At 34.4% G+C, this 12,362-nt stretch overlaps 2 protein-coding genes across 4 annotated transcripts in view; both read left to right on the top strand.

Annotated features, from left to right (window-relative positions):
* Positions 1-12,362, top strand: part of katnip (katanin interacting protein) — a 1,410,884-nt gene that overhangs the window by 668,178 nt on the left and 730,344 nt on the right. The window lies entirely within an intron of this gene.
* kcnh2b (potassium voltage-gated channel, subfamily H (eag-related), member 2b) overlaps positions 1-12,362 on the top strand; it is a 322,770-nt gene that overhangs the window by 23,828 nt on the left and 286,580 nt on the right. For 2 of the 3 annotated variants that reach the window (XM_087310033.1, XM_087310034.1), the window contains exon 2: positions 9,013-9,243. In XM_087310033.1, coding sequence (XP_087166159.1) covers positions 9,013-9,243 — 231 coding nt within the window. Of the gene's footprint in view, positions 1-5,132; positions 5,395-5,512; positions 5,807-9,012; positions 9,244-12,362 lie in introns of those variants that run through there. The other variant, XM_087310035.1, reaches the window with a different exon arrangement.

Here is a 12,362-nt window from a genome sequence, read left to right on the forward strand (position 1 = left end):
AAATGAGCTTTAAACGGCTGCGCTTGTATTTGTAAACATTTGACTAAATTACAAACTCTGTGGATGATCAATATTGTGAACAACTTTTACAGGATCACTTTCTCATGTCGAGATGTTCATAATATGTGCGTGTGCAGGCGCTCATAGGCGCACGCAAAGCTTGAAGGTAAACAAACAACGGCTTATCATAAGCATCTCATCGATGATTATTTACACAGTTTACATTAAGAAGAACATACAGTATAAACGTGAACATAAGAACATATAAACTTCTGAACTTCTAGCAGCTAAATGTGTCTGGAAAAATATTCAAAGGCTTTTATTCTCACAAACCGCGCGGACTGCAATTTTCCGGAAAGGTCTGTATGTGTGAAAGGGGCTAATGATAATCAAAATGATAAGAGTCGGCTCACTATAAAACAAAGATGATTGATTTTATTTTATATTTTCACATTTATGAGGAAAAAGTGTCGTTATGGATGTGACATCTCTCCGTTATGGATGTGACTGATGTGAAATTGCCACTTGTTTGACTTTGGTAAATCAAATATAATAGATTGAAAACATTGACAGATACATTTTTGAGTATTTCTAAAGTACTGTAAAATAGTTGCTTGCCCAAAAAACCCAGAAATGGTTTCCATATTTGGGTGAAAACGTAATTTTTTTGATGGCAAGGTTGACATTTGCTTTGCTCATATATAAATACAACAGAGGCGTTAACTATCATTACTAATGCAGTGAGTCACACCCGAGCAGACAAAGACCTGCATAATGAGCTGCATAATGAGCCATCAGACAACTATGTGACTAAGAGTTTCAAGAAAGAATCTGAGAAAAAAAAACAAGTTTAAATATTTTGTTGTTGTTTGTAGTTTATTTAATAGCATCTCTCATATTTCTTTGTTGAGTATTTGCTGAGCTTCAGTTCATTTTAATGACGTGTTTTTCCTGACAGTCTACATGTTGCGCTCGTCTCATGCAGGCTATTTGTAATATCAAAGCCTTGTGGGCGTGGCCGCATTAACTCTTAATGAGCGCAGATTGAGAAACTAGACATAGCGTTGCTTTCATACTGATTCTTCTTGAAACTTCTTTGTTTTCAACATGCACTCACTGCATTTGAAAGTAGACACTTCAAGCTTTCCTAATATATGTGTCTCATGTCTGTGTGTTTTGTTTTCACGTAGTTTCAGCGCATTTTGCTGACGCGTTGCTAAAAATAGTTCATGGAGAGAGAAAAGACAGATTACCTACATTGTTTATTATCCTTGTTTTGCAAAAGCACACACGTTTTTTGTCATTGTGAGTGTACACATTGGAAACTAGACACCTAACAGAGTCGATTAGTCTATTTTGTCAAGGTTCTTGTTTTTGTTTCAAAATGTCCCAGTATTTATCCCTAAATCCTTCTTTAAGGAGCTGGACAAACAGGTGTCTTCTTTTATATGGAATAAAAGCATTCCACGAATTAGGAAAGCATTTTTGGGAAGTGGGAAGATGACTTAGGAAATATAGTTCCAGAGACAATCTGGCAATCGACAATTAAGCAAATTCACCCAACATCTATTTGCGTCAAACACGGTTTATTACAATTTAAGAAAATTCATAGGCTGCACTTTTCTAAAAGCAAATTGTCAAGAATATTTCCAGAAGGTGCCTCAGAGATGAGGCCACCTTAGGTCATATGTTCTGGACATGTTCACCCCTAAGACCACAGGTGTCAAACTCAGTTCCAAAAGGGCCGCAGCTCTGCACAGTTTAGTTCCATCCCTAATTAAACACACCTGATCAAACTAATTGAGTCCTTCAGGCTTATTTGAAACTTACAGGTAAGTGTGTTGAAGCAGGGTTGGAACTAAACCGTGCAGGGCTTCGGCCCTCCAGGAATTGAGTTTGACACCCCTGCCTAAGACCATTTTGGACTGCGGTGTTTGAGACTTTTTCTTATATATGTAAAAAGGAGATAAAGCTAGATCCAGTAATGGCAATTTTTGCTGTGACACCTGAAAAACCTTACACTACCAGCAGGTCAATTAAATGCACTAGCTTTCTTTTCTTTGTTGGCCCGAAGACTTATACTTTTGCAGCGGAAGTCAACTAAACCACCAACACATGCTAAATGGGTAGAAAATGTCATGGCATATCTAAAGCTTGAAAAACTCAAATATAGCACCCAGGGCTATAAAATAAAATAATAGATTCTTCAAAGTTTGGAGACCTTTCCTGTCATATTTTGAGAACAGATTTATTCCAAATACTTAAATTGTAAGCCAACCCACCCCTAAATCTTTTTTTTTTGTGCCTATTACCTTTTTCTTTTTAATTAATATTAATTCACCTTGTATTTGTTTTCCAATTTTTTTTTGTACCTTGTTCTTGTACATGTTTGAGTTGCTGTTTAAAAGTTCAATAAAAAGATTTGTCTACTACTACTATTACTAACAGAGTCGATTGATAAACCTGTACGATCAAAACTGAAAATGTGATTTAAGTTCATTTCAGCTTAATGAGGTAAAAACTTGTCAGACCATGTATACCCGGTCTTCGACCCCAGAGGGTTAATAATATTTTGTTGCTAGATAGGTAATATTAAATAACTATGTTTTTGCACATAATTTAAACTCTGCAGTCTTTTTTAATCTGTGTGCTTTGCTTAAACAGTAGAATACAATAAGCAAGGAGATTACCTCTTCGTGAGCGAACTATGAATGAAATTAAAAACAATATCTATAATTATTAATGAAAGATGACTTGTTTAAGATGTGAGTAAATTACATATGAGAGAAAAATACCGAGAGTAAATTCAATACTACACAGTAGTGTCAAATACTACAGTATAGCTACCATCTGATATAATGTGATGAATAAAACATGCGAGTTTGTAAATGCACCTGGAAGCGGCTTAAAAAGTGCTTAAATTTATCTTTGAAAAATGTGTTAGAACCTGGATGTGAATGAGTGGTGAATGTTGTGATCTGAGAGAGACAGATGGACTGAGAGCAGGTCAGAGACGCATACAGTATGTGTGTCTGTGTGTGTGTATACGAATGTGTGTGTGTGTTGTCTCGGTGTGCACAGCTGCTGAAGGCCGCCAGAAACAGAACCAGTCTCTGTTGTGATTGTTTTTCCTGTTGCCCGGACGATGGTGGCTGAGCTCGTCAATACTGCGCTGCTGTGCCACTAATTACCTAATGGTGGCCACTGCTAGACAAGCACAGCCCATTAAAGATATACATGTCATTTGTGATGCCATATGCTTGTACATTCAATTGGTAGTGTTTGCGGAGAGGGGCTGTTCTGAAAAGGGTGTTTTTGTCTCTTTTGTTGTTTTTCATTTAGCTTATTTGCTCTGTTACTTACTGTAATACACCTAAAACAGATCTCAGTTAATGAGAAGTCTCATCTGTGGTGGCAAAGGGGTTAACTGAAAGAAAATGTACATTGTAAAAGACAAAGTAAATTAAATTTAAACATATTTTTTCCACAAAAAATATTTGTTGGCATTTGTTTGAACTTCAGAACTAAAATATAGTGGTATAATTATGAATAAAACAATACTTAAAACAATAATACAAACTTATTTTAAAACATTGCAAAATCTGGATGTTTCCCAGAAATGGGTTGCGGCTGGAAGGGCATCCACTGCGTAAAAACGTGCTGGATAAGTTGGCGGTTCATTCCGCTGTGGCGACCCCGGACTAATAAAGGGACAAAACCAACAAAAAATGAGTGAATGAATGAATTATAATGTATATGCATTTATTATATCTTCACTTTGTCAGTTTTGTCAAACTATCTTGTGGACAGGTGTTGAGAATTAGCAAGTCTGCTAGCTAAAACACCTAAACAAATGCATTTGGTTGTCCAGTGTAATATGTCCATGTCAAATAAATAAAAATAAAAAAGTAAACATCACCATGAACATCTTTATAAAGGCATAAACACATTAAAGTTGTTTATTTGCTGAAATTTATTATAAATCAGTGTTATTTGTATTTATAACGTATATTTATAAGGTCTTTAGTATACATTGTGAAAAGGGAAAAACAATAAATCAATGTATGAATGCTGTAATGTTTAAATAAGTTTCTCTTAAAAATGTGTGAAGCTCATGTGACCATTAGGAAGAACGCAGCATCTCATTTCTCAGAGGATGCGTTCTCTGTTCTTGTGGTCTCCCGAGTTCTTTCTTCCGAGGTAATTTGGCAAGAACGGTCTTCATAAGAAGATGAGTTCGTTCTCATCGTTCTTGGAATTGAGAGACAGGGAATATATGGCTGTTTCTCAATATGCGTTCTTCAGCGGTCTTGCGTTCTCGTGTTCTCGTGCAACGTCATCATCGGCTGCCTAAGTTCAGTTTCAATACTCAAGACCGCAAGTACGGAGGACGCGTGAAACTTCCCGGATGTGATCTTGATATCGAGGACGCACCGATGCAGACTTGAGCACCGAACTCGCTCTGGAAATCCCAGAAGTCATTGCGACTGGAGGTGGGAAGTGCAGCAACTTAATTTAGATTAATTATTAAAGTTCAGAGATATGAATTATTTACCTCAGAAGCTTCCCTTAATTAAACGGTGAAAGTTAACATTAACATGGACATCTTAATATAGGAATAAACACATTAAGAGTTGTTTGTTTGCTGAAATTCGTATTAAAATTTGTTTTATTTATATTGTGCAGAGCATATTTATAATGTTTTTATGCAAAGTATATATTTTGAAGAGGGGGGAAACAATAAATGGTTGTATGAATGCTGTAATGTTTAAATAATTTCCATTTAAAACACGTGAAGGTCACGTGACCATCAGGAAGAACGCAGCATCCCATTTCTCAAAGGATGCGTTCTCTGCCCTCGCGGTCTCCTGAGTTCGTTCTTCCGAGGACACCTGGCAAGACCGGTCTCCACAAGAACGCAAGTCCGTTCTCTGCGTTCTTGGAATTGAGAAACAGCCTATATCATTCACCCAACACAAATCTGCCTGCCACTGAGCTATACATATCCAATCAGGCACCTCACACACACCAGTTGCAGATCACCCCTGATTACATTAACACAGCTGAAGCTGTTCAGAATTAATCACACGGACTATATAGAGACCATTTGCTTTACTGGGTCTTGTCTAGCTGTTGTTGTCATTTTCTAAGTGGTTTCCTTGTGTCTTGGCATCCTGTGGATTATCTTGTATATTGCATATGCTGGTTTTTAATTTAACCTTGTAACCAGGTGGATCATGCAATATTTTTGGATGTTTGAGGTGTGAGAACACAATGGCAAATCAGCAGTGTTTAGGAACACACTCAACAGTGCTCAAATTTAAGCTGGGAATTGTACTGAACTTTTCTTGCTATTGTGAATGCAGCTTTCCTGAAGGCCACTTAAAAATCAAGGTTTTACCCTGTTTAATACTTTAGAATCAATCAAACAACTTTAAAATCGCACACTTTAAGACTTCTTTCTGTAAACGACCTCTGTTTTCATAACGCTGCTCTGTAACTTTCGCTCTAGAGATGATGCAGAGACGGATGAGTTTGCTTCAGTGACACATTAACAACAGAAGTCCATTACCGGGGGTGAGTGGAGTTTGAAGAGGGCGTCCAGGGCCGAGCGACTCTCCTCACAGTCCTTGAACAAGATTTATCACTGCTACTTTCCCGAGGACACCCAAATATGGGATGGAAATTACAAATATGGGAGATTTCCAGTTAAGCATGACACTCGCAGTCTGCAGATCCAATGCATTACTGGCTAATAAAATCACCTGACAAGCCCTTATCTCCAGTTCACCGGCTCCTTCTTTGAGCGAGACCTATTTAATATGGGCTTCCTTGCATTTAACACCATTGTGACTAGTTTTCATTTAGGAGACTAGCTTGATATGCAACTCCACACTTAAATTTCAGTGTGTACAGTTAAAAATGCATTGCTTTGGGTTTTATTGTAACTTGTGCAGTTCATTTTTAAAACATCATTATGTGAGAAACAACAATCAATAACTGTATATATACTCACCGGCCACTTTATTAGGTACACCTTATTAGTACCAGGTTGGACCTCTTTTGCCTTCAGAACTGCCTTAATCCTTCATGGCAGAGATTCAACAAGCTACTGGAAATATTCCTCAGAAATTTTGCTCCATATTGTCATGATAGCATCACACAGTTGCTGCAGATTTGGCGGGTGCACATGCTTGATGCAAATCTCCTGTTCCACCACATCCCAAAGGTGCTCTTTTGGATTGAGATCTGGTGACTGTGGAGGCCATTTGAGTACAGTGAACTCATTGTCATGTTCAAGAAACCAGTCTGAGATGATTCAAGTTTTATAACATGGTGCGTTATCCTGCTGGAAGTAGCCATCAGAAGATGGAGACACTGTGCTCATAAAGGGATGGACACGGTCAGCAACAATACTCAGGTAGGCTGTGGTGTTGATGCTCAATTGGTACTAATGGACCCAAAGTGTGCCAAGAAAATCTCCCCCACACCATTACACCACCACCACCAGCCTGATTCGCTGATACAAGGCAGGATGGATTCATGCTTACATGTTGTTGATGCCAAATTCTGACCCGACCATCTGAATGTGGAGCAGAAATGGAGACTCATCAGAGCAGCAACGTTTCTCCAATCTTCTATTGTCCAGTTTTGGTGAGTCTGTGTGAATTGTAGCCTCAGTTTCCTGTTCTTAGCTGACAGGAGCGGCACCCGGTGTGCTCTTCTGCTGCTGTAGCCCATCCGCCTCAAGGTTGGACGTGTTGTGTGTTCAGAGATGCTCTTCTGCAGAGCTCGGTTGTAACGAGTGCTTATTTGAGTTACTGTTGCCTTTCTATCAGCTGGAACCAGTCTGGCCATTCTCCTCTGACCTCTGGCATCAACAAGGCATTTGCGTCCACAGAACTGCCGCTCACTGGATATTTCCTCTTTTTAGACCATTCTCTGTAAACCCTAGAAATGGTTGTGCATGAAAATCCCAGTAGATCAGCAGTTGCTGAAATACTGAAAAATACTAAATAAAAATATTGAAATAAATTTTAATAGCCTGTTTAAAAGTTTAAAAACTATATCAACATACTATTGCTTTTATCAGCATTGGTTTTATATTTTTATTGTTAAAAAAAAAGATTAAAATGACCAGTGAATTTCCTGTAAATATACATGCGTCAGAATGCCACAGAATTTTGATTGACAGAAAAATAAAGAATTTAAAAAATATTTTTTAACAAAAATCTTGTTTACATCAAGATTCAACTTCAGGTTTGGATATAAACATGAGCTCGATTAATTTGACGTTTTGAACGTGTTCCACCTAGTTCAAGCATCCTCAGACTAAATCACCCATTAACTCTTAACTAGAAATTTAATTAAGCGTCATGCATTTCATTGAACATTGCTGACTCCGGTTTCTCCTGAAAGGCGTTCCTGTTTCCCGGTTTTGGCTGTGGGTTTTGATTTGTCGTCAGTGTTTTGTGTCCCGTGAGAGATGACAGAAGGAAAGAGAGTTGTGCAGCTCTTCAGACTCTTGTGTTTTTAGCAGCAGTCATCCGTCTCTCCCTTATTGCTGAGGCTCTTCAGCTCACTGACTCTCAGCTAGTGATTTAAACACCTTCTGTGTGATTTGGCACAGAGTCCCATTTGACGGGTCGTGTGAAGGTCAGTCCCATGTGTCCGTCCCGCAGCACCTGTGATAATGTGCTTTTACTGTCAGACCATTTTGTGTTTGATGTGTTGATCTGATGCTTCAGTTTAATGCCTTTTACATGTACACTTGCTAGGTTTTGGTATGTGGTTTTGTTTATTAGGTTGCAAAAAAAGCTAGAGGTTATCAGTAACACCAAGTTGAAAATACACGTAATGATCATGTTTTGTCATCATCATCATCATCATCATCATAAAATAATTGATTATATTATTTTTATTGTATTCCATTAATTTTGAATTGTATTTCCTTTTAAATGTTTTGTTTTATTTTTATATATTTTTTTATTTTATATTACTTTTGCATTTTTAATTGTTTTACCTTTTCAAATGTTTTGTTTTATTTGACTTTTTGTTTAATTTTCTTTTCAAATTTGAATAGTTTTGTCTTTGATATTTTATTTTATTGTTTTCATTGTATTTTATTTATTTTTATATTAGAATTTTGTCTTTTGAAATATTTTTTTATTTATTAGGAATAGAAAATTATGTATGTATAACGCAACTCAAATCTGTATGTCTTTATTATTAAGTGAAATGAAATATGAAATGTCAGCATACTTTATTTGTTTAATTAACAAATCTTTACATGCATTTTATATTTAATATTATTTTTCTAACTTTTTCTTAATTTATTATTTAAATAAAAGTTTATTATTATTATTATTATTTTTATTAATATTATTAGTTTATGTTTGTTTATTTTTTTATTTTATTATGTATTATGCAATTTTATTCTGCAATATGTAATTTTATCATTCAAATAACATTCATTTAACTTTTTTATTTAATTCAGTTATTTTTAATAACATTTATTGTTGTTATTTTTATTATTATTATTTACTTAATTATATTTTATTATTTTTACATTTTTACTTTATGCCATTATTTGTCTGTTTTATATTTAATAATATTGTTCTAACTTTTGTCTTATTTAATTAATATAATAATGAATATAATAATAAATGTTTTTTTTTCATTTTGTTTCATGCAACTATTTTTATATTTTATTTTACATTTTTACATTTAATAATTTTAATGTATTTTTCTTTTCTTCTTTAATTTTAATTTAATTTAAATATTTAATATGGTATTATTATTATTTTATTTTTTTATTTGTTTCACATTCAGTTAAATTTATTTTATTTTAATCTTTAATCTTTTATTATTTTTTGTTTTTCTTATATTTTATTTTATTTTACTGGTAATTTTCTATTCAGCCATTATACACATATATTCTGCACTCCTGAACAACACGTGGCCCATAATGATTCATATAACATAAGAGTTTATTTTCTGTCTCCCACACAGGTAGAAAGTTCATCATAGCCAATGCGCGGGTGGAGAACTGCGCCATCATCTTCTGTAACGATGGCTTCTGTCACATGTGCGGCTACACCCGGGCGGAGATCATGCAAAAGCCCTGCACCTGTAACTTTCTGTACGGCCCACACACCAAGCGGCTGGCTATCGCGCAGATGGCGCAGGCGCTGCTGGGCTCCGAGGAGAGGAAGGTGGAGATTGCGCTCTACAGGAAAGACGGTAGGAGCTGTGCTTTATTAATAATCCAGCGTTTCATTACACACTTCTGGATGAACATGTGATAAAGCTAGTGTTTGTTTGCTGGTTGTTGGCCTTGATAGGTTTTAATGCAAAGCAGACTAATGGACTTGATTAGTGTTGGATTTGAATTCTGTGTCGTTTGAAATGTAATCAGTGTGCATTTGTAAAGCAAATAGTTAAAGGATATATTCCCTAGTGGTGTTTAACAAAGCAAGGAAAGTTTTCACAGTATTTTCTATAATGTTTTATTTGGGTAAGTTTGGCTGGAATCAAAGCAGCTTAAAGTTTAGTTTAGTTTAATTTAACTGCTTTTAAGTTAATATTATTATCCCTCTTAATAACATTACTCAATTGTCTACAGAACAAACCACTGTTGTTGACTGCCTTGCCTAATTAACCCAACTTGCTTTGCCTAGTTAAACCAGTTAACCTAGTTTAACCTTTAAATTGGAAGGAGCCACTTTTATTGAGTCCAGAGTTTCTTTACATGCTTCTGAATGAACATCCACTGCTAAAGCAAGAGCTTGGCTGTTGGCTATGACAAGTTTGATGCAAAGCATGTGCAGATTGTGTTGTTTTTTGCTTTAGTGTTGGAACAGATTTGTGCACAAATGTTGGTTTGTTTTAATTGTTTGTCATTTGCTATAATACCAAAATAGACCTTCAATTGTAATTAGTAAATATATATATATATAAACAAACAAATGGTTTACTACTTAATTTTGTTAACATTGTTGTTTATATTTGTATATCGGTTTATATTTTATTAAATATGAAATTATTAAATCAGCATCAACCAATAACAACATAAATTTGACTAGACTGAAAGATGTATTTCTTGATCTTGGGGGAGAGAATGTTGAATTGGGATTTGGATTAAAGAGAGAGAGAGAGAGAGAGAGAGAGAGAGAGAGAGAGAGAGAGAGAGAGAGAGTTGTGTGAGAACTACAGCCACATTAGATCACATGCTTCTAAATATCCAGATAGTTACACCACATTTTATAACTTACAAATGCAAAAGAAGCTAGTCAGAAACATAATTACAAACCATCTGGATGAATGCAAAGTGATTCTTCTTCTAATATTTCTTATTATTTTATTTTATTAAATAATTATTTTTTATTATCATTATTTTTTATTATTTTGTATTATCCTTTATCAGTAATTTTTTAAGAAGTGGGGTTACTTTAGAAATATTCCACTTTTTCTTCTTCGTCTTCTTCGTCTTCTTATTCTTCTTCTTCTTCGTCTTCTTCTTCTTCTTCGTTTTCGTCTTCGTCTTCGTCTTCGTCTTCGTCTTCTTCTTCTTCTTCTTCTTCTTCTTCTTCTTCTTCTTCTTCTTCTTCTTCTGCTTCTTCTTCTTCTTCTTCTTCTTCTTCTTATTATTATTCTGTGCAGTTTTCTTTGTGCTTAGTCCAAGTTTTTGCCCAAAACCCTTGAAAGTGGTGTCTAACAGGGCAGTTTTATCAGGCGTATGTAGCTATAAGTTTAATAAGGGGTCAGTTTTTTTTTTTATTTATTTATTAATTTTTTTAATTTAAAAGCATTTAAAATTTTCTTGGAGTTTCTTCTAAGAAAATGCATTAATGTAAGTTTTGACAGGGTTTCCACAGGTCATAGAATTTCTGAAATGTCATCGAATTTTATTCCAGACATTGAAAGTCAGAGAACTTGTATTTTGTATCCAAGTGATGGAATATCAGAAATTTTAGTTTGTTCCTTTTAATTTGTAGCAGATTTTTCGTTGTATTGTTTCATGCCTGCTATAGTTTGTTTCAGTATTTAATTCCTTTCATGCTCAACAACTTAGATTAGATTAGACTTTAGATTAGATTAGACATTAACTTTATTGTCATTACACATGTACAAGACAACAGAATGCAGTTTAGGTCTAACCAGGAGTGAAATAGCAGCAAGTGCAGGATATACAGTTGAAGTCAGAATTAATATTTTTTTAAATAATATTATTTTATTATTTCCCAAATGATGTTTTACAGAGTCACAGTATGTCTGATAATGTTTTTTCTTCTGGAGATATATGTCTTATTTGTTTTAATTTGGTTGGAATAAAAGCCATTTAAAAAAATATTTTAAGGTCAGAATTGTCAGCCCCTTTAAGCAATATATTTTTTCAATAGTCTACAGAACAAACCATCGTTATACAGCAACTTGCCTAATTACCCTAACCTGCCTAGTTAACTTATGCTGTGATCATGGCAAAGATAAAATAAATCAGTGATTAGAAATGAGTTATTAAAACCATTATGATTAGAAATGTGTTTTAAAAAATCTGCTCTCCGTTTAACAGAAATTGGAGAAAAATTAAACGAGGGGGCAAATAATTCTAAGTTTAACTTGTAGGTATAAGATATACAGTGCATTTAGAGAAAAACTGAGCATTATATACAGGTTGTATTAACTATGAACAGATTTACAATAGATGAATATATGTACAGGTTTCTATTAATAATCAGAGGTTTGCAGATATGAACATAATTACAAATGTAAATGTACAGTGGGTATGTACAATTCAAGATTAATTAGTGCAACATTGTGCGTTGAATATGTACAATTTTATTTGTGCAAACATTACAGAATAATAACTAAACTGGATTGCAGCCACTTCAGTCAAACACAGTCAAATGATTAAGTAAAAGAATAATAATAATAAAAATAGTAACACTTTATGCATAAAATAATCAGTTAAATGCAGTCATCAGACTTTACATGTTAATGAAGGCTGACGTGTCAGGATAATATAACATTTAGTTTAATTTCTGCAAAATGATATTCAAGCTAAAACCATTTTAATATTATGCAAAGCACAAAACAGTGACCTCTTTTACATTCATTATTGGTCATGAAAATCCAGTTTATTAGTCGGGAAATTTGATATCTGGCTTAATGGACGAACCATGGTTTACTTGTTTGTTTTTGCACAGAAGTTGTCATTTGACACGATTATCTGTTTATTTTTTTTATTTTATTTTTTCAAATATCATTAGCTATGCATAAAGATGAATAAAGATTCGCTGTTTTTGTTTATAATCATTTTTTATTTATTTATCTATTCTTTAATTTTAATGTATTACATTGGT

This window comes from Danio rerio, chromosome 24, assembly GCF_052040795.2.
Source record: "Danio rerio strain M-AB ecotype USA chromosome 24, GRCz13ab, whole genome shotgun sequence".
NCBI classification, from domain to species: Eukaryota; Metazoa; Chordata; class Actinopteri; order Cypriniformes; family Danionidae; genus Danio; species Danio rerio.